Source organism: Acanthochromis polyacanthus, chromosome 10 (assembly GCF_021347895.1).
Source record: "Acanthochromis polyacanthus isolate Apoly-LR-REF ecotype Palm Island chromosome 10, KAUST_Apoly_ChrSc, whole genome shotgun sequence".
NCBI classification, from domain to species: Eukaryota; Metazoa; Chordata; class Actinopteri; family Pomacentridae; genus Acanthochromis; species Acanthochromis polyacanthus.
This window is the reverse complement of record NC_067122.1, coordinates 29,618,177-29,632,917: the sequence shown is the minus strand read 5'-3', so window position 1 is coordinate 29,632,917 and position 14,741 is coordinate 29,618,177. Positions and strand designations below refer to the sequence as shown.

Sequence of the window (14,741 nt, the reverse complement as noted above, 5' to 3'; positions counted from 1 at the left end):
CTTTGACAGGTAGAACACAGTGATAAAAGAGAAATAAATGAGAACTTTATTGGAAGGTGAGTCTATAAAAGTGGGTTTTAAGAAGTGATTTAAAAGAAGCTACTGATTTGGTGAGCCTTATCTACTAAGGCAGGTCATTCCAAAGCCGAGGGGTCCTGACAGAGAAGGCCTGGTCACCTTTGGATTTAATCCTCGACTTTGGAATGACTAGGAGGGACCTACCTGAGGATCTAAGGCTGCGCGTGGGGATGTACGGGTTAACATGTCTAAAGTATAGCCAGGGACAAGGACCTGGTGAGCTTCAAAAGTGATCAGTAAAATCTTAAAATCAATTCTAAAACGGACAGGGAGTCAGTGGAGGGAAGCTAGAACAGAGGAGATGTGATTGTCTGTTAAAACCAGTAAGAAGCTGAGCTGCTGCACTCTGGACCAGTTGGAGGCAGGAGAGGGATTTATGCGGAGTTACAGTAACCGAGACGGGGAAAAAATGAAGACATGCATGATTTTATCAAGAGTGTCAATCCATTTTCTAATGGAACTTTAAGAAACTAAGTTATATAACAACAGTGTAAAAATGTAAGCGGTTGAATGAAACACAATAATAAACAGCTATTTATTCATTACATTAACTACTTTACATTCAATGTGTTCATTACCCCACAAAGAAACGTGTTTTGAGGCAGAAATTTGAACATACACAAAGAGCTAGTTAGCCATTAGCTAACCCCATTAAATCGTTCTCATGCCAACAGCTTACATTAATAAAGGGGTTAAAAAAGTTTAACTGTAGTCTGACACCAGTTTATAATTCCTGACATGTTTATAAACAAGAAAATATATGATTGCCAAAGATTAAACAACAATATCTTAACAATTTTTGACTTACCTTTTCTCTTTTCCAGGTAATTTGTATTTTGTTGTCGTCTCCATTTTGTCTCAATATGAAAACAAAGTTCCCCTCATCCCACACAACCACTTGAGTTATCATTGGAAAGGCCAAAATGTTCTCTATTAAACACATGAGGATTTAGTAGGGTAGCTCAAATATGTTAAAAGATAAAGATAAAAAGCAAATGTCCAGTACGGAGGACATAAATGAATCGGTCAGGTCTCAGGAGGATATAGTAAATCTGCATGAATAAGAGGAGCTTTGTAAAGAGCTTTAAAACAAAATATTTTAAAAGGTGCTATATAAATATGGCCAACTTACCATTTTAATTGTTAGTATTTGATTTGTAATGCAGTGTTTGAGCAGAAGCTCTAAATATTGTCCTCTTTATTGAGTTGTAATTTTACAATACACACAGTGGTTCCCGTTTCCAGTTGTATGGATTATCTAGTAAATGCTGTTTAATATATTCATTTATTAATGAATTAGAGTAATGCTTTCATGCCGTTTCAGTTTTGCTGTTTTCAGTTTGGAGCTTGCTTTGGTGAAGCTTCCATTTCTTTGAGCTGCAAAGGCTGGATGCAGCATCTGTTTCAACCCTTCAGACTCAGGTTGATGGGCAGCTCACAGGTTATTCAAAGTTTACTGAAACTCTTACTCACACCAAGTTTAAATTCTTCGTGGCTGTTTGTTACAAAATAAAATCAAAGGACTATATTTTTTACTTATTTAGTTGAGACTCCCACCTATGTCCAAACTGCTGAAGTAGCCCTCAGCTGGGAATCACTGCTTTACCACATAGGATAACATGATTGCAGAGAAAAGTTATGCCTGTGTTTTTTTTCTGGCTCGCTCATAGAGGATAAAAACTGCCTTCTGATTCGGCACTGCGTGTTGGTTTAAAAAAGAGGGGTTGTTGTGAAGTGTGAGAAATGTCTCCCAAAAGAGGCCTGCTTGATGCTTTCATCCTCAGGAACAGGAGTAAACTCTGACTTATCTTAAACAGAAAAGTCTGTCGGTGTTGGGCTCAGCGGTGTTTAGTACCAGTCGTGAGGTGTTTTTTGGGGTCCCTTGTGTCCTTTGCCATTTATAGCATACATGCAAGAGGTAAAAATCTGGGACAGAGGATAGACTTTTGCTGTTTCTGTGCTGAGTACCAACCGTAGTGGGTCAGCAAAGCACATCGGCTCCCACCTGCAGTGTTTCCTCGGAGAATTCATAACGTTTTTATGTCACATTCTGAGAGCATCAAAGAAATTGGGATCGATGTCTTTATCTAGCTGCAAAATTAATCTTCACACTGGCATTAGAGTCTTTTACTACTCTGTTTGGATAGAGTCATTAGAAGTGAAGCTACATTTTATCTGACTTGACTTACAGACAAAAAAAGATAGAATTTATCTCAGCTGGTCAGCATTCGTCTTTCAGGCTTTGCAGTATATTAATCTCTGCTTGATAGAATACAAATTTGTATGTATGTCCTTTGATTTCTTTTGTGTGCGATACAACACAGGAACTGAGGAGACTTTTGAGCGTATTGTAATCTGTGGTAGGATTTGGCTTTTGTTTTGTTAACATCTGTAGTTGTGGTTCTAAATCAGCCCCCACTGCTCTGCTGTGACTCATGAGGCATTCCTGTTGAATTCGTTGTCAATGGAAGGTCCTCATGAGCCTAGTTAAAAGGGAATCACTTAGGGAAGAAAACCAGGCTTGATCAAAGTCTGTCATCCTCCACAAATGCTTCGCACTGTGTTTGTTTGCTGCCTTTTGGTTTTTTTTGTTTGCTTCTTTTTGAAGAAGCACCAAACTGTGCTGGGGCATGTTTGTCATGACTTCCTTTTTAGTGGTAATAATTTAACACCTTCTTTTTGTGCTGCTGTTGAATGTTCCCCAATATTAAAAACATTACAAAAAATAAACGATGAAGCAATCCATTACCCCAGCAGCCTTCATTTTAGACTATTGTTCTGTTTTCCAAACTGGATGTATTCTTTCATTTGGGTTGCTGACACAGGAAACGTTTTGTTCCAGGCTTGAATAATTCACATCCTGGAGCTTTGAGGTTTGCTCTCTCATATCGGCTCGTACAGTGCGAGTCCATTAACCTTGGTGTTTTCTTCTCTCAGGAGGCAGAGGGATCCTTGCCCTACCTGCTGGTGCTGTGCGGAGACCACGGCATGTCGGAGACCGGCAGCCATGGCGGCTCCTCGGAGCCAGAAGTCAATACGCCTCTGGTGCTCATAAGTCCGGCCTTCAAACGAAAAGGTAAACCGTCTAGTGTCGCTTAACAGAGGCGGAGGGCAGCACGCTTGCCACTGACATGAAGAGATGCTGTGTCTGTCGTCCTGCTGGAGACAGTGCAGCTTGTTTATGTCAAGTACTTATCAATCAAATCATCTGAACTTGTAAACTTTGCAGAGGAAACATTTTCTGGCATGTTCACACCTCCATTCATTTCACTGTGAGGAACAGTGTCACCAGTGCAAATAGAGGCTTCGGAGCAGAACTTTAGCTTGCAGTGATGAATGTGGTTGAGTGTGAATGTGTGATTGTGATAATTGCTTCTTTCTCAGCCTCAGTCTATTTCTGAGCTCTTCTTTGCATAGATTGTATTTATAGACCATTCATGTTAATTAATCGTTTACAGCTCAGTTGAGTTGTTGCTACAGGATTTGTGGTTTTGCTCTGTGAATGCTAAAATAAAGCCAATCATAGCAGGAAATTAATGTCAAAATGTGGGTGTTCTTAAGTGAAATACTGTACACCCAGAGCTGTGAATACATCCTGAACTTGTTCATGAAGTGGTCACTTGTGTGTCGTTAACAGAACTCTGAAGTTTATTTTCTGTAAAGTTCATTTGGATGCTTACAAATTTTATTTAAAGCCCCTGAAAAATTTTTATTTCTACTAAAGGAAAAAATCTGAAATATTCATGACTAAATAAGTGCAATATTAAACATCTCTAGGTCATTTATCAACAGTTTCTAGCTCAAAAACTCTGTGAACTATGTGCGAGTGTATTGATCCGATTTAATTGAGTGATCAAAGAGCCCACCAGTCCTCCCTATTTATATACAAGGAGGAAAGAAAAGTGATTACATTTCTGAGATAAGTTACAGTGCTTATCATAAGTATTCGCCACCTTTGATGTTTTACCCTTTTATTGCTTTCATAAATCAATCATGGTCAATAAAATTTAGCTTTTTTAACAAAAAAATTGATTGGAAAAAACTCTTTAATGTCAAAGTGGAAACAGATTTCTATAAAGTAATGTTATTGAAAGAAAATTATATAAATGAAAATAATTGTTTGCATAATTATTCACCCCCTTCAAGTCAGTATTTAGTAGATGCACCTTTGGCTGCAATCACAGCAGTGAGTCTGTGTGGATAGGTCTCAATCAGTCTTGCACATCTGCCCACTGCAATTTTGCTCCATTCTTCTTTGCAAAACTGCTCAAGCTCTGTCAGGTTGCGCGGGTATCGGGCATGAACAGCCCTTTTCAAGTCCAGCCACAAATTCTCTATAGGATTGAGGTCTGGGCTTTGACTTGGCCACTCCAGAACATTTACCTGGTTCTTTTTTAACCATTCCTGTGTAGCTTTTGCAGTATGTTTTGGATCATTGTCTTGCTGGAAAATAAATCTTCTCCCAAGACGTAGTTCTCTTGCATACTGAAACAGATTGTCCCCCAGAATTTCAGTGTATTTTGCAGCATTCATTCTGCCCTCTATCTTTACAGGCCTTCCAGGTCCAGTTGCTGAGAAACATCCCCACAGCATGATGCTGCCACCACCATGCTTCACAGTGGGGATGGTGTGTTTTTGGTGATGTGCAGTGTTTGGTTTCCACCAAACATGAAGTCTTGTCTGATGGCCCAAAAGCTCAATTTTGGTCTCATCAGACCAAAGAATCTTCTTCCACTTGACCATGGAGTCTTCCACGTGCTTTTTGGCAAACTCTAGTCGAGATCTAGTATGACTTTTCTTCAACAGTGGCTTTCACTTTGCCACTCTCCAATAAAGCTTTGACCGGTGAAGAACCCGGGCAGCAGTTGCTACATGCACAGTCTCTCCCATCTCAGCAGCTGAAGCTTGTAACTCCTTCAGAGTAGTTGTAGGGGTCTTGGTGGCTTCTCTCACTAGTCTCCTACTTGCACAGTCACTCAGTTTACGAGGGCGGCCTGATCTAGGCAGATTCACACAAGTGCCATATTCCTTCCATTTCTTGATAATTGATTTCACTGAACTCCGGGGGATGTTCAGTGCCTTGGAAATTTTTTTGTAACCATCCCCTGAATTGTACTTATTGTAACCCTTTCCCTGAGTTGCTTGGAGTGTTCTTCTGTCTTCATGGTGTAATGGTAGCCAGGAATACTGATCAACCACTCTCTGGACCCTTCAGACACAGGTGTTTTACAACTCAATCACTTGAAACACACCCACACCACTCAGGTGATCTTCATTTCACTAATTGTGAGACTATTGGCAACAATTTGATGGACCTCTATTGAATTAGACCATTAAATTAAAAAGGGGGTGAATAATTATGTAAAAAAATATTTTTAATTATATAATTTTCTTTCATTAACATTACTTTATAGAAATCTGTTTTCACTTTGACATTAAAGACTTTTTTTCCAATAATTTTTTTTTGTTAAAAAAGCTAAATTTTATTGGTCATGATTGATTTATGAAAGCAATAAAAGGGTAAAACATCAAAGGGGGTGAATACTTATGATAGGCACTGTATATAGACTACTGTTCAAAAGTTTGGGGTCACTTAGAAATGTTCTAATTTTTGAAAGAAAAGCAGTTTTTTGCAATGAAGATAACATTAAATGAATCAGAAATACAGTCTAGACATTGTTAATGTGGTAAATGACTATTGTAACTGGAAACGGCTGATTTTTAATGGAATATCTCCATAGGGGTACAGAGGAACATTTGCAGCAACCATCACTCCTGTATTCTAATGCTACATTGTGTTAGCTAATGGTGTTGAAAGGCTCATTGGTGACTAGAAAATGGTTGTTCAGTTCTGTTAGCACATGGATAAAAGTGTAAGTTTTCATGGAAAACATGAAATTGTCTGGGTGACCCCAAACTTTTGAACCATAGTGTAAATACAACACAATACAATACAATGACTTTATTAATCCCCGAAGGGAAATTCAATGTCTAATGATTAAATGTCTAATGATTCAAAACTGTGCCACCTTACTGTAACTGCATCACTTCTAACTTGAACAGGAGAGTATTTGTTCTTACATTAAATAAAAAACTAGCGATTTAGATGTATTTTAATAATAATACAGGGCCCACAGTAGGAACTGAAGTCAATATATCTTTCTCTTCTTGAGATTCAAAACTTTTATGCTTTCAAAACTGTATATTTCTGCCTTCATTTTGGATGACAAACTCAATCTTACTCACCGTGGAGAATATCAGTGTTGCACAAATTTGGAGTTGTGCAATTTTGCAGAGACAGCTTTTCTTTAGCTGCTCTTTGCTAGAGGGAGAATTTTGCTCTTGGACTCTCTTTAATAAAATATCCCAAAGTTTTTCGATTAGATTCAAGTCAGGTGACTTACTTGATCAGGTGATAGTTTTAAGTATTTTCCTGTTTCAAAATAGTGATTTTGGCAGTGTGCCTTGGATCGTTATTATCCTGAAATATTAATACGTTTTATTCACTAACTCAGGCTCATGTTATCACACTCTCATGTCTGTGCTTCACTGTCAGTATTGTGCATTCCCTGTGGTCGTCCTGACCAGGTTCAAGACAAACTTACTGAACTAAGCCAAACAAATTTATTTTGATCTCATTAGTCAAAACAGTGTGTTTCCAATATTTATCAGTGTCTTTAAACTAAATTTCACTCTGCAGTTTTGTGAGGTTGCTGTTTATAGAGGTTGATGTTATGCAAAGACCTTCAGACTGTCTGAGCTTCACACAAACTGATATCAGCTGATAACCCTAGTGCCAAGGCTGAAGCTCTTACTTGTCTATTTTTTACAGCTAGTGCTAGCAGCGTCTTATCTGTGGTGTCATTTTAGACAAGTGACCACTGCTGCTCTGATTAGTGAACAATAAAGATCTATTCTATTCTATTCGATTCGATTCGATTCGATTCGATTCGATTACCTCCTGATCACTGCTGTCACTGTGTTTCAGCAATTTTTCGGCCACCTGTTTTCCTCTGTTCTTTTTTTATCCTTTTTTAAAGTCTCATAATCACATTTATTAGTTCCTCTGGCATTTTTTTTCCATGTGGAGCCATGATGCGGGCATGCAGGTTGTGTTCATAGGTCATTTTATAAATATGCTGACACTAATGCTATTTGGCTAAAAAATCAGAGATTTAGTTTCAGTGATCACAGATTTTTCTCATTTGTTTTTTCAGTGATCACAGGTATATTCGTTTTTGTTGCATTGAGTTTCTACTTTGTGGCATGCATTTTAATATCTGCAAATCAGAGGATCGCTCTCGTTGATGCACCAGTCATCATTGAAAATAAAATATTAACCGGCATTTGGCTTGGATAGAACCCCCAGGATGAATGATTGACAACTGAATTTCCCTTCGGGGATGACTAAAGTGATTCTGATTCTGATTCTGATTCTGATAAAAACATACATAGCGATGCTTCAATATAAATCGGAAAGAAATAGGAAAATATTTGAATATTTCATGTGAAATAACAAAAACTGCTTGAACTGGCAAATAATTGTGTGCTTGTGTTATGAGCTGATTCAGAAAACAAGTTTTTAGGACATTTAAATCCAACACAATGTGTTATTTTATCCAGTTTTGTTTCTGTGGTGGTCTAGCTTGTGTAAAATCTCTTCACTTACGAGTAACAAATTAAACAGAAATAAGTAACAGGAACTCTCACATGCTACTTATTTTTCTTATAATAAAAAAATCTTATTTAGTTCTGATTCTAGTCAGTTAACTAATATGTAAGGAAAACTGACAATCTGTTGTAGCTACCTTAATTCTATGAGATACAGACTCTGTGTTGATGCTACCTTAGATACATATATACGTTGATGTGGTAATGTGTTATATTTAATGCATCAGTTAGTGCAGTCATCGGCCTCATTAGCATAACTGGTTGTTTTTAACATAGTGAGAATGCGAGTCATTAGTAGAGAGCTTATCTGCCTGTTGTTCATTAGAACATGATGCACCAGATCAGAATTCACTCCTGGCTCAACCTGAGCTTCACTCTTTAATCTGAATGCATCATTGAGAAAACAACTCTTCTCACTGCAGATTGGCAGAACATTTAATTGACATTCCTGAGAGAACTCTGCAAGGCAACGCTGCTTTAATCAGGCAGTGTGGGCATAAGAATCAATAACGTTATTTCTTGCATCAGTAACCATCTGTGTCTTTTCTTGCTTTGCTCTCAAAAATGTATTTTGGTCATTTTTACTCCTCTTAGATTTCTGACCTTCACAGTGCAAAGATAAATGTTCAGAGTTTCTCAAATCCTTCTGCTGAAAGTGGAAATGTCCTGTGTGCTCACCTAAAATCTGACTTTAAGGACTTGTGACATTATACTAGTTCAGCAGCCAGTCCTGCTGTGATGGGCAACTTCCACAAGTTTGATATGAAAGCTTGAAGCCTGCATCGCACTTTATGGAATATGGACTTCAAGTGAATAAAGAGACAAGGAAACGGAAATGAAATGGAAAATATTTTCGTAATCATTCATTCTAGACTTCTCACTAAAGTAGGATGTGCCAGTATGACGTTAGTAATTTCTATCAATATAATACATCATGCTCAATTAATTATTTTAAGCCAAGTATTTATACATGCTCATAAAACAGTTTGTTTGGTGAAATCTAGTGTAATCAGATCCAACAGTTGTGTCACATTATGTTTTATGAAACTTCTGTGTTTTCATTTTTTTCTCAAAAAGATGATATTTCTTCATTTTGTTGATTATTGACATCATCGTAAATGAACTGCATTGAGCACAAATAGGTTTAATGACAGATCGGTTGTATTGGACTGCATTAGATTTTATGAGAGTACCTAATAAAGTGACCAATGAGTGTCTATGTATCTGAGCATCTCTGGTAGGGTTTACAAATCATGCCATACTATGGTTGTTGGGGGTCTTAACCTTCGTTTTCTGTCGTATAGTAGCTTTTATTTTTTTGTAAAAGTTCTGCAGACTTATAGAAGTCCAGAGCAAGGGAGTTATTGCTCTCACAGACGACGTTGTTTGCCTGAGACTCCTGGTTTGAAGTCCAGGCTTTTCTTCCATTAGCACATCTATGTCACCATGTAGCACATTGGCATAACAACTGCCCAGCAGCTAGCTTGGCCAAATCTCAAAGAACAAAAGAACAACTTTCCTGCTATTGTTTCCTTGCTAGAACTGCTTCTGCTGAAGCTACGTTCATTCTGTCAGAGATCTGGGGTTCTAATGTCTAACCAACAAGTCCTCGCTTTTGTCAGGCCAGCTGACCAGTCACAGCAAACTTGGCTTGTCATTATAGGATCTTTAAAGAGACAGGAGTGTTTGAGACAAAAGGTGAGACAAGAGTTATCACAGCAAACAACAATATGAGAAAAAGTTTGTTTTTTAACCTTATAGGATTTAAAGCTCTCTTTGTAGATCCCCAAAACAACATTATAAACCTAGAAATGTCCATAATATGGGCTCTTTATCCAAGTCAAAACCAAGAAACACAATGCATAAAGTGGTAACTTACGAGTGCCAAAGTTTGCAGCAACAATGGAAAAAAGAAGAAGCCTTTCTTTATAACAAATACTGTGAAATTCTTTCTTTGCATATCACATGCCCAGCAGCTTGGCAGAATTGTGGCTTTAACTTCCAACCTTTTGATCAGTAACCCAGAGCCTCAACCGTTGAGCCACCACTGCCCTAACCAAACATGTTTACGAAAACAAGGATGGTTTTGATCCCTTGACCTCGGGGTTATGGTTCCCAGCACGCCTCCACTGCACCACTCTGCTGCTATAAAGGGGTACCTTTTGCTGAAACCTGTGAAAAGGAACCCAAACGGAACTAATGATTGTTGTGACTAGGGCAATTATTTTAGTAATCAGGTATCGATTATTCTGGCGATTAATCTAGTAATTGGATTCCGCACTTGGTGTTACAGCATCAAAAGAGGAAGTGAGCGCTGTGCAACAGAAATAACCGTCCTGGTGGGAATATTGTACATATATAGTATAGTACAGGTGTATTCAACTAAAACTGAAGCCATGGGAACCCCACATGTATTTAGCTGATCATCCAGAAATCACATATGTTTGGTCTGTTTAAACTTCTGCTACTGCAGCTGATAGACAGATAGGAAAACTGATCAGTTTATTAGTATTTATTACAGAGAATATTCAATCAGTAACTTTAGTTTCACTTTGATTTTGCCATAAAGTGATTTCTTTCATTATGAGTCAGTGTCAGAGCTACATGAACTTTAATACGATACCATATTTGAATAGATGAAGTCTGATAGTTTTATTGTGCAGCTGTCTGTTATCAATAATCAGCTGCATTGATCAGTAAAATAAATACATTAATGCACATTTAACTGTTTTCTACCAGCATTCCCGTCTTACATCTTATGCAATAGCAGCTTTTTATAGTCATAAATGTTTATGCTCATCATTGTTCTCATTAAAACAACCTGTTGGTGATCGTTTCATTTTGTGCGGAAAACAAATCAAATGATCGTTAAAGCTTGTGTTTGTGTGATGAGTTTGAAGCAGAAAATTTGAGTTGACAAATAAAGCTGAAAGCCATCTTCATACCTGTTTACTCTGACTGAAGTTTTAGTTTTTGTCGAGCCGACTTAAATTAAGTCCGACTATGTCAAACTGTCTTCATAGTTCAGCCTGTGATCCGATAAACGCTAAAATCACATGAAAGCCATGAAAGCTGTGCAGCTTAAAATAGAAACATCTCGTCAAATTTAAAATCAGATGGCGTCTGGGTCCTTACTGGGACCTCAGTCCACCAGTTAGTGACCTAGAGTCTGGTATATAATAGATTAAATGAAGCCTCAATTCAGAGAATTTAGCCTCAAGGAATTTTAGTAATCGAAAAACTTGAGGAATCATTTCAGCCCTAGTTGTGACACATTTATGGACCAAAGTTTCAACCTACAGAAATGAAGAATAGTAACAAACTGAGGCCTTGTACACATTTATATACCCGGCAGTATCATATTTGAAGGGGTTAGAAGCAAAGTGGTCTAACTATTAAAAATCCAAACTCGGTCTTATATAATTTCTGTCATGTTTTATTGTCTAGATTTTATATAATTTCTGTAATATTTTATGGTCTAGATTTTAGTGGCACAGTTGTCTGACCCACAACTCAAATATAGCGTTACAGTGGTGCTTCGAATGTTAACTATTCTTGGAAGCACAAAACTTACCCGTTTTTCTCAGCAGAAAGTGAGTCAGACAACTCTGCTCTTCATTCAGACCCTTTAATAAAAATGTTGTGGTGACTGAACCCCAATCCACTGAGAGAACTGAATTGTTCCAGCTTTTCTCTAAGTCATCTCCAAGTTGAGCAAATGTAAAATGTCTGAAATGATGACATTTTAGAGATATTTTAGAATCACTAGCGAGTGAGATACTCTACTGCATATGGCATTGTCATCAGCTGCAGTTTTCTCATCTATGAATCAGCATTCGGCGTGTACAACCTTTAATCGAGTTGTGACGCACATGTTCTGCCAGAATGTGAGTCGCTCTGGTCTGTGGAAGCCAAACACTACAGTACGAACAAAGTGGGTTGGTTGGACGTGATGTGATCGTAACCACCTCATAGCTTGTTGACTCAGCACAAATCACAGCATTGTGATGTTATAATGTGTTATTCTTTACACAGTTGAAGTAAAATTAACATTTTGATTAAACGGATAGATTTTTTGCAAGGTGTTTGAATATTCATTGCTGAGTAACAGATTTAAACAAGCCTGATATACTTTGATTTATAACATTATCCCAATAGCTATGGGCTTAATACAGCAAAGTCCTTGTCTTGTTGCAGATCCATCTCCTTTTAATATAAAATGGATAATTCTCCGGCTCTTTTCATTGTGTCCAATTACCAAATTAGCTCATAGCTCTGGGGTTTGTCCCAGTCTTTACTCTGCCGCTGCCTCACTTCCCCACACATGTGACTTCTATTGTTCATTTTTGGATATGTTATGCACCAGTATAGTTCATTATTTCAACCTGAAAACTTCACTCAAGCGCAGACAGTCTGAGACAACACTCCCACTCACTCGGAGGAGCTTTACTGGAAGCCAAGAGTCAACATAGAAATGTTTGACAGAAGACAAGCTCTGAAAAATGACAATGATTTCATTCATTTGTTCTTTGTTTGGTTTTGGTTAGTTTACCTGTTGTGACTACTCTCCCCATGGTCATACCACTGGGTGTTAACACATGAGAAATCACAAGGGTTGTTTGTGAGGCTTTCGTGTTCGGTTTCAAGCTTCCAGATAAATAATGTTCTGATTCAAATCCACAAAGAGGAGTCACTAATGTACTCTGCCTCAGTATGTAAAATGAGACACAGTTGTGGATAAATGGGTGGGAAAATGTAGTAATCCTTCTTCAACATCCTCGCCATTTTCCTGTGACCACAGTTTGACTGTCCTTAGGGGAAAAGAGAAACTAGTGGCAATGAGATGCTGTAGCTTAGAGCGATGTGTACCAGTAAAATATAACTCTTCTTAATCACTGACTTCTTAATGAGCAAAAGCTGTGGGATTTTTTATTGTTCGTGTTTGTGTCAGGTTTATGACTTTACGAGAAGAGCCTCCTTTTCCAAATTTGTCCTGATGAGTGTTGTGAAATTGTCTGAGACAAGCTCTTATTGTGCGAACAGAGAAATCCTCCATAACAGACAGTATGAAAATTGAGCCATTTCCTCGTGTCCATCATGAAAATAGTTTTTGTCTGTAAATTGCATCTGAAGTAATAAGATGTGACATTTGTTCTTATAAATAAATATCCATTTTGCTACCGGCTTGCACTGATTGATGTAACACAATTGGGATTCAACTTTTGAAAGCTTTTCCATTTTCTGTGTCTGACACTGCAGGTTTTTAAGGGCAAAAGAAGGTGGTGCATTTTAACTTTAAAGTATTTTTGGAATAACCTTATAGACATTTGGATTGAACAGATTCCTTGAAATATATCAGCGGAAAAGAAGTCACAGAGCTAGATGCAGTGATTGACAAATCAAGGTTAGAAAACAGTACAGTAAAATGAAGATACAGCTGAAGTATAACAGAGGGAAGAAAGGCACTTATTTTATCAGCTATTGCAGGTGCAGTAGTTTTATTGTTTTTCTTGTGTGTGTTTTTGCTCTGTCATGTCAGTGGGAATGGAGAAGCCTGGAGTGGTGGAGCAGGTTGACCTGACTCCAACCCTGGCCCTGGGAATCGGCCTGCCCATATCTCAGAACAGCGTGGGCCGCCTCATCCCGGGTGTCTTGGAGGAAACCTCACTCAGAGACCAGCTGCGCTTTCTGCATCTCAATGGCCACCAGCTCAGCTGCCTGCTCAAAGACAGCGTGGTCGAGTATGAGAAAGGTGAGCTGCAAATTCACTGTGCTCAACCTCTGGACTCGTTAAAGCCCTGAAAGCCAGGACCTTGTCTGACAGGTCGTCTCATCATTATGCTGTATTGTTTCCAGGCGAGTGATGGTCTCAGCGACTACTTTCTTCATGCACACAGCAATGTGACTCTTGCAAATATTTTAAGGCGTAGTCGATTCGAAAATGCAGTACTTTTTCTCATCCTACGTCATTGTAAACACTGTTGAACAGCATAAGTTCCCTTTACCATGTCCCAGCCTTGAAATTAATGAGGATATTTTCCTTTAACTTCGCACAATTAGACACAATGTCCTGTATGTGCAGCATCTTTATCCAGCTTGTCTTACAATTTCAGTAACTGTCAGCTTTACGTGCAACAGCAGGCGATTTACTAATAAGCAAAATTACTCTGTCACCTGCTGCTAATATTGAGCTTATTCACACATAAAGCTGCACATATTGATATTCTTTAATTAACGATGGTTCAGATAAAAAATGGGAATGTGAAAAGAAATGCTAGTTCAATAAAAAAATGTTCAGTTCAATTTTACTTAAATAGCACCAATTCACAACATGTCATTTCATAGCACTGTGCATAGTAAGGAGAAAACCTTACAAATGTTAAACAAAGAATCCAACATACCAATGCTACATTTTGGATTTACTTTGAACAAGTACTCCGTGACAGTATGGATGAACCAAGGAAGGTCAAAAAACGAAAACCTCCTACAGAACCAGGCTCAAGAAGGGTGGTTGTCTGCCTCGACTGGTTGGAGTGAGGGTGGGGAGGAGAGAGGGGAAGCTTGACAAAGGAACAGATAATTAGCAGTTCACTTCAGCAACTTAAAGCCCATTGTTTTGGTTTGACTCCACCAAAGTCTCACTGTCTCGGTCGACTCTCCTCGCTTCATTTCCTGCATAATTAGTGAATAGCTGGTGAACACAGTGGAGTTAAACAGCTAGATATTCAAACTTTATTATTTGTATCGCACTTTTCATGCAAGAAAATTGCAATGCAAAGTGCTTTACAGGTTAAAAACAATGCCTCACCATCCAACCATTGAACCCCCCCTCGTCCCGATCCCACACAGTATTGTTGGTGGAGACCAAAAACAGAGCTAAAAGAAGAGTAAATATTGGGTTTACATTCAACAGGTAAACATAAATGTGACTCCACTGGCCATTTGCTGAATGTGTAACAAGGCAACTGTTTTCTGACAGTCAAGAAGGTCAA

At 38.3% G+C, this 14,741-nt stretch overlaps 1 protein-coding gene across 3 annotated transcripts in view; it reads left to right on the top strand.

The window, feature by feature from the left end:
• Positions 1-14,741, top strand: part of pigg (phosphatidylinositol glycan anchor biosynthesis class G) — a 182,196-nt gene that overhangs the window by 20,679 nt on the left and 146,776 nt on the right. For all 3 annotated transcript variants that reach the window (XR_007944506.1, XM_051954047.1, XM_051954048.1), the window contains exons 5-6: positions 3,016-3,154; positions 13,289-13,501. Coding sequence is in view for 2 of the 3 variants with exons in the window: in XM_051954047.1 (XP_051810007.1) it covers positions 3,016-3,154; positions 13,289-13,501 (352 nt within the window). In the remaining variant the exon portion in view is untranslated. The remainder of the gene's footprint in view (positions 1-3,015; positions 3,155-13,288; positions 13,502-14,741) is intronic.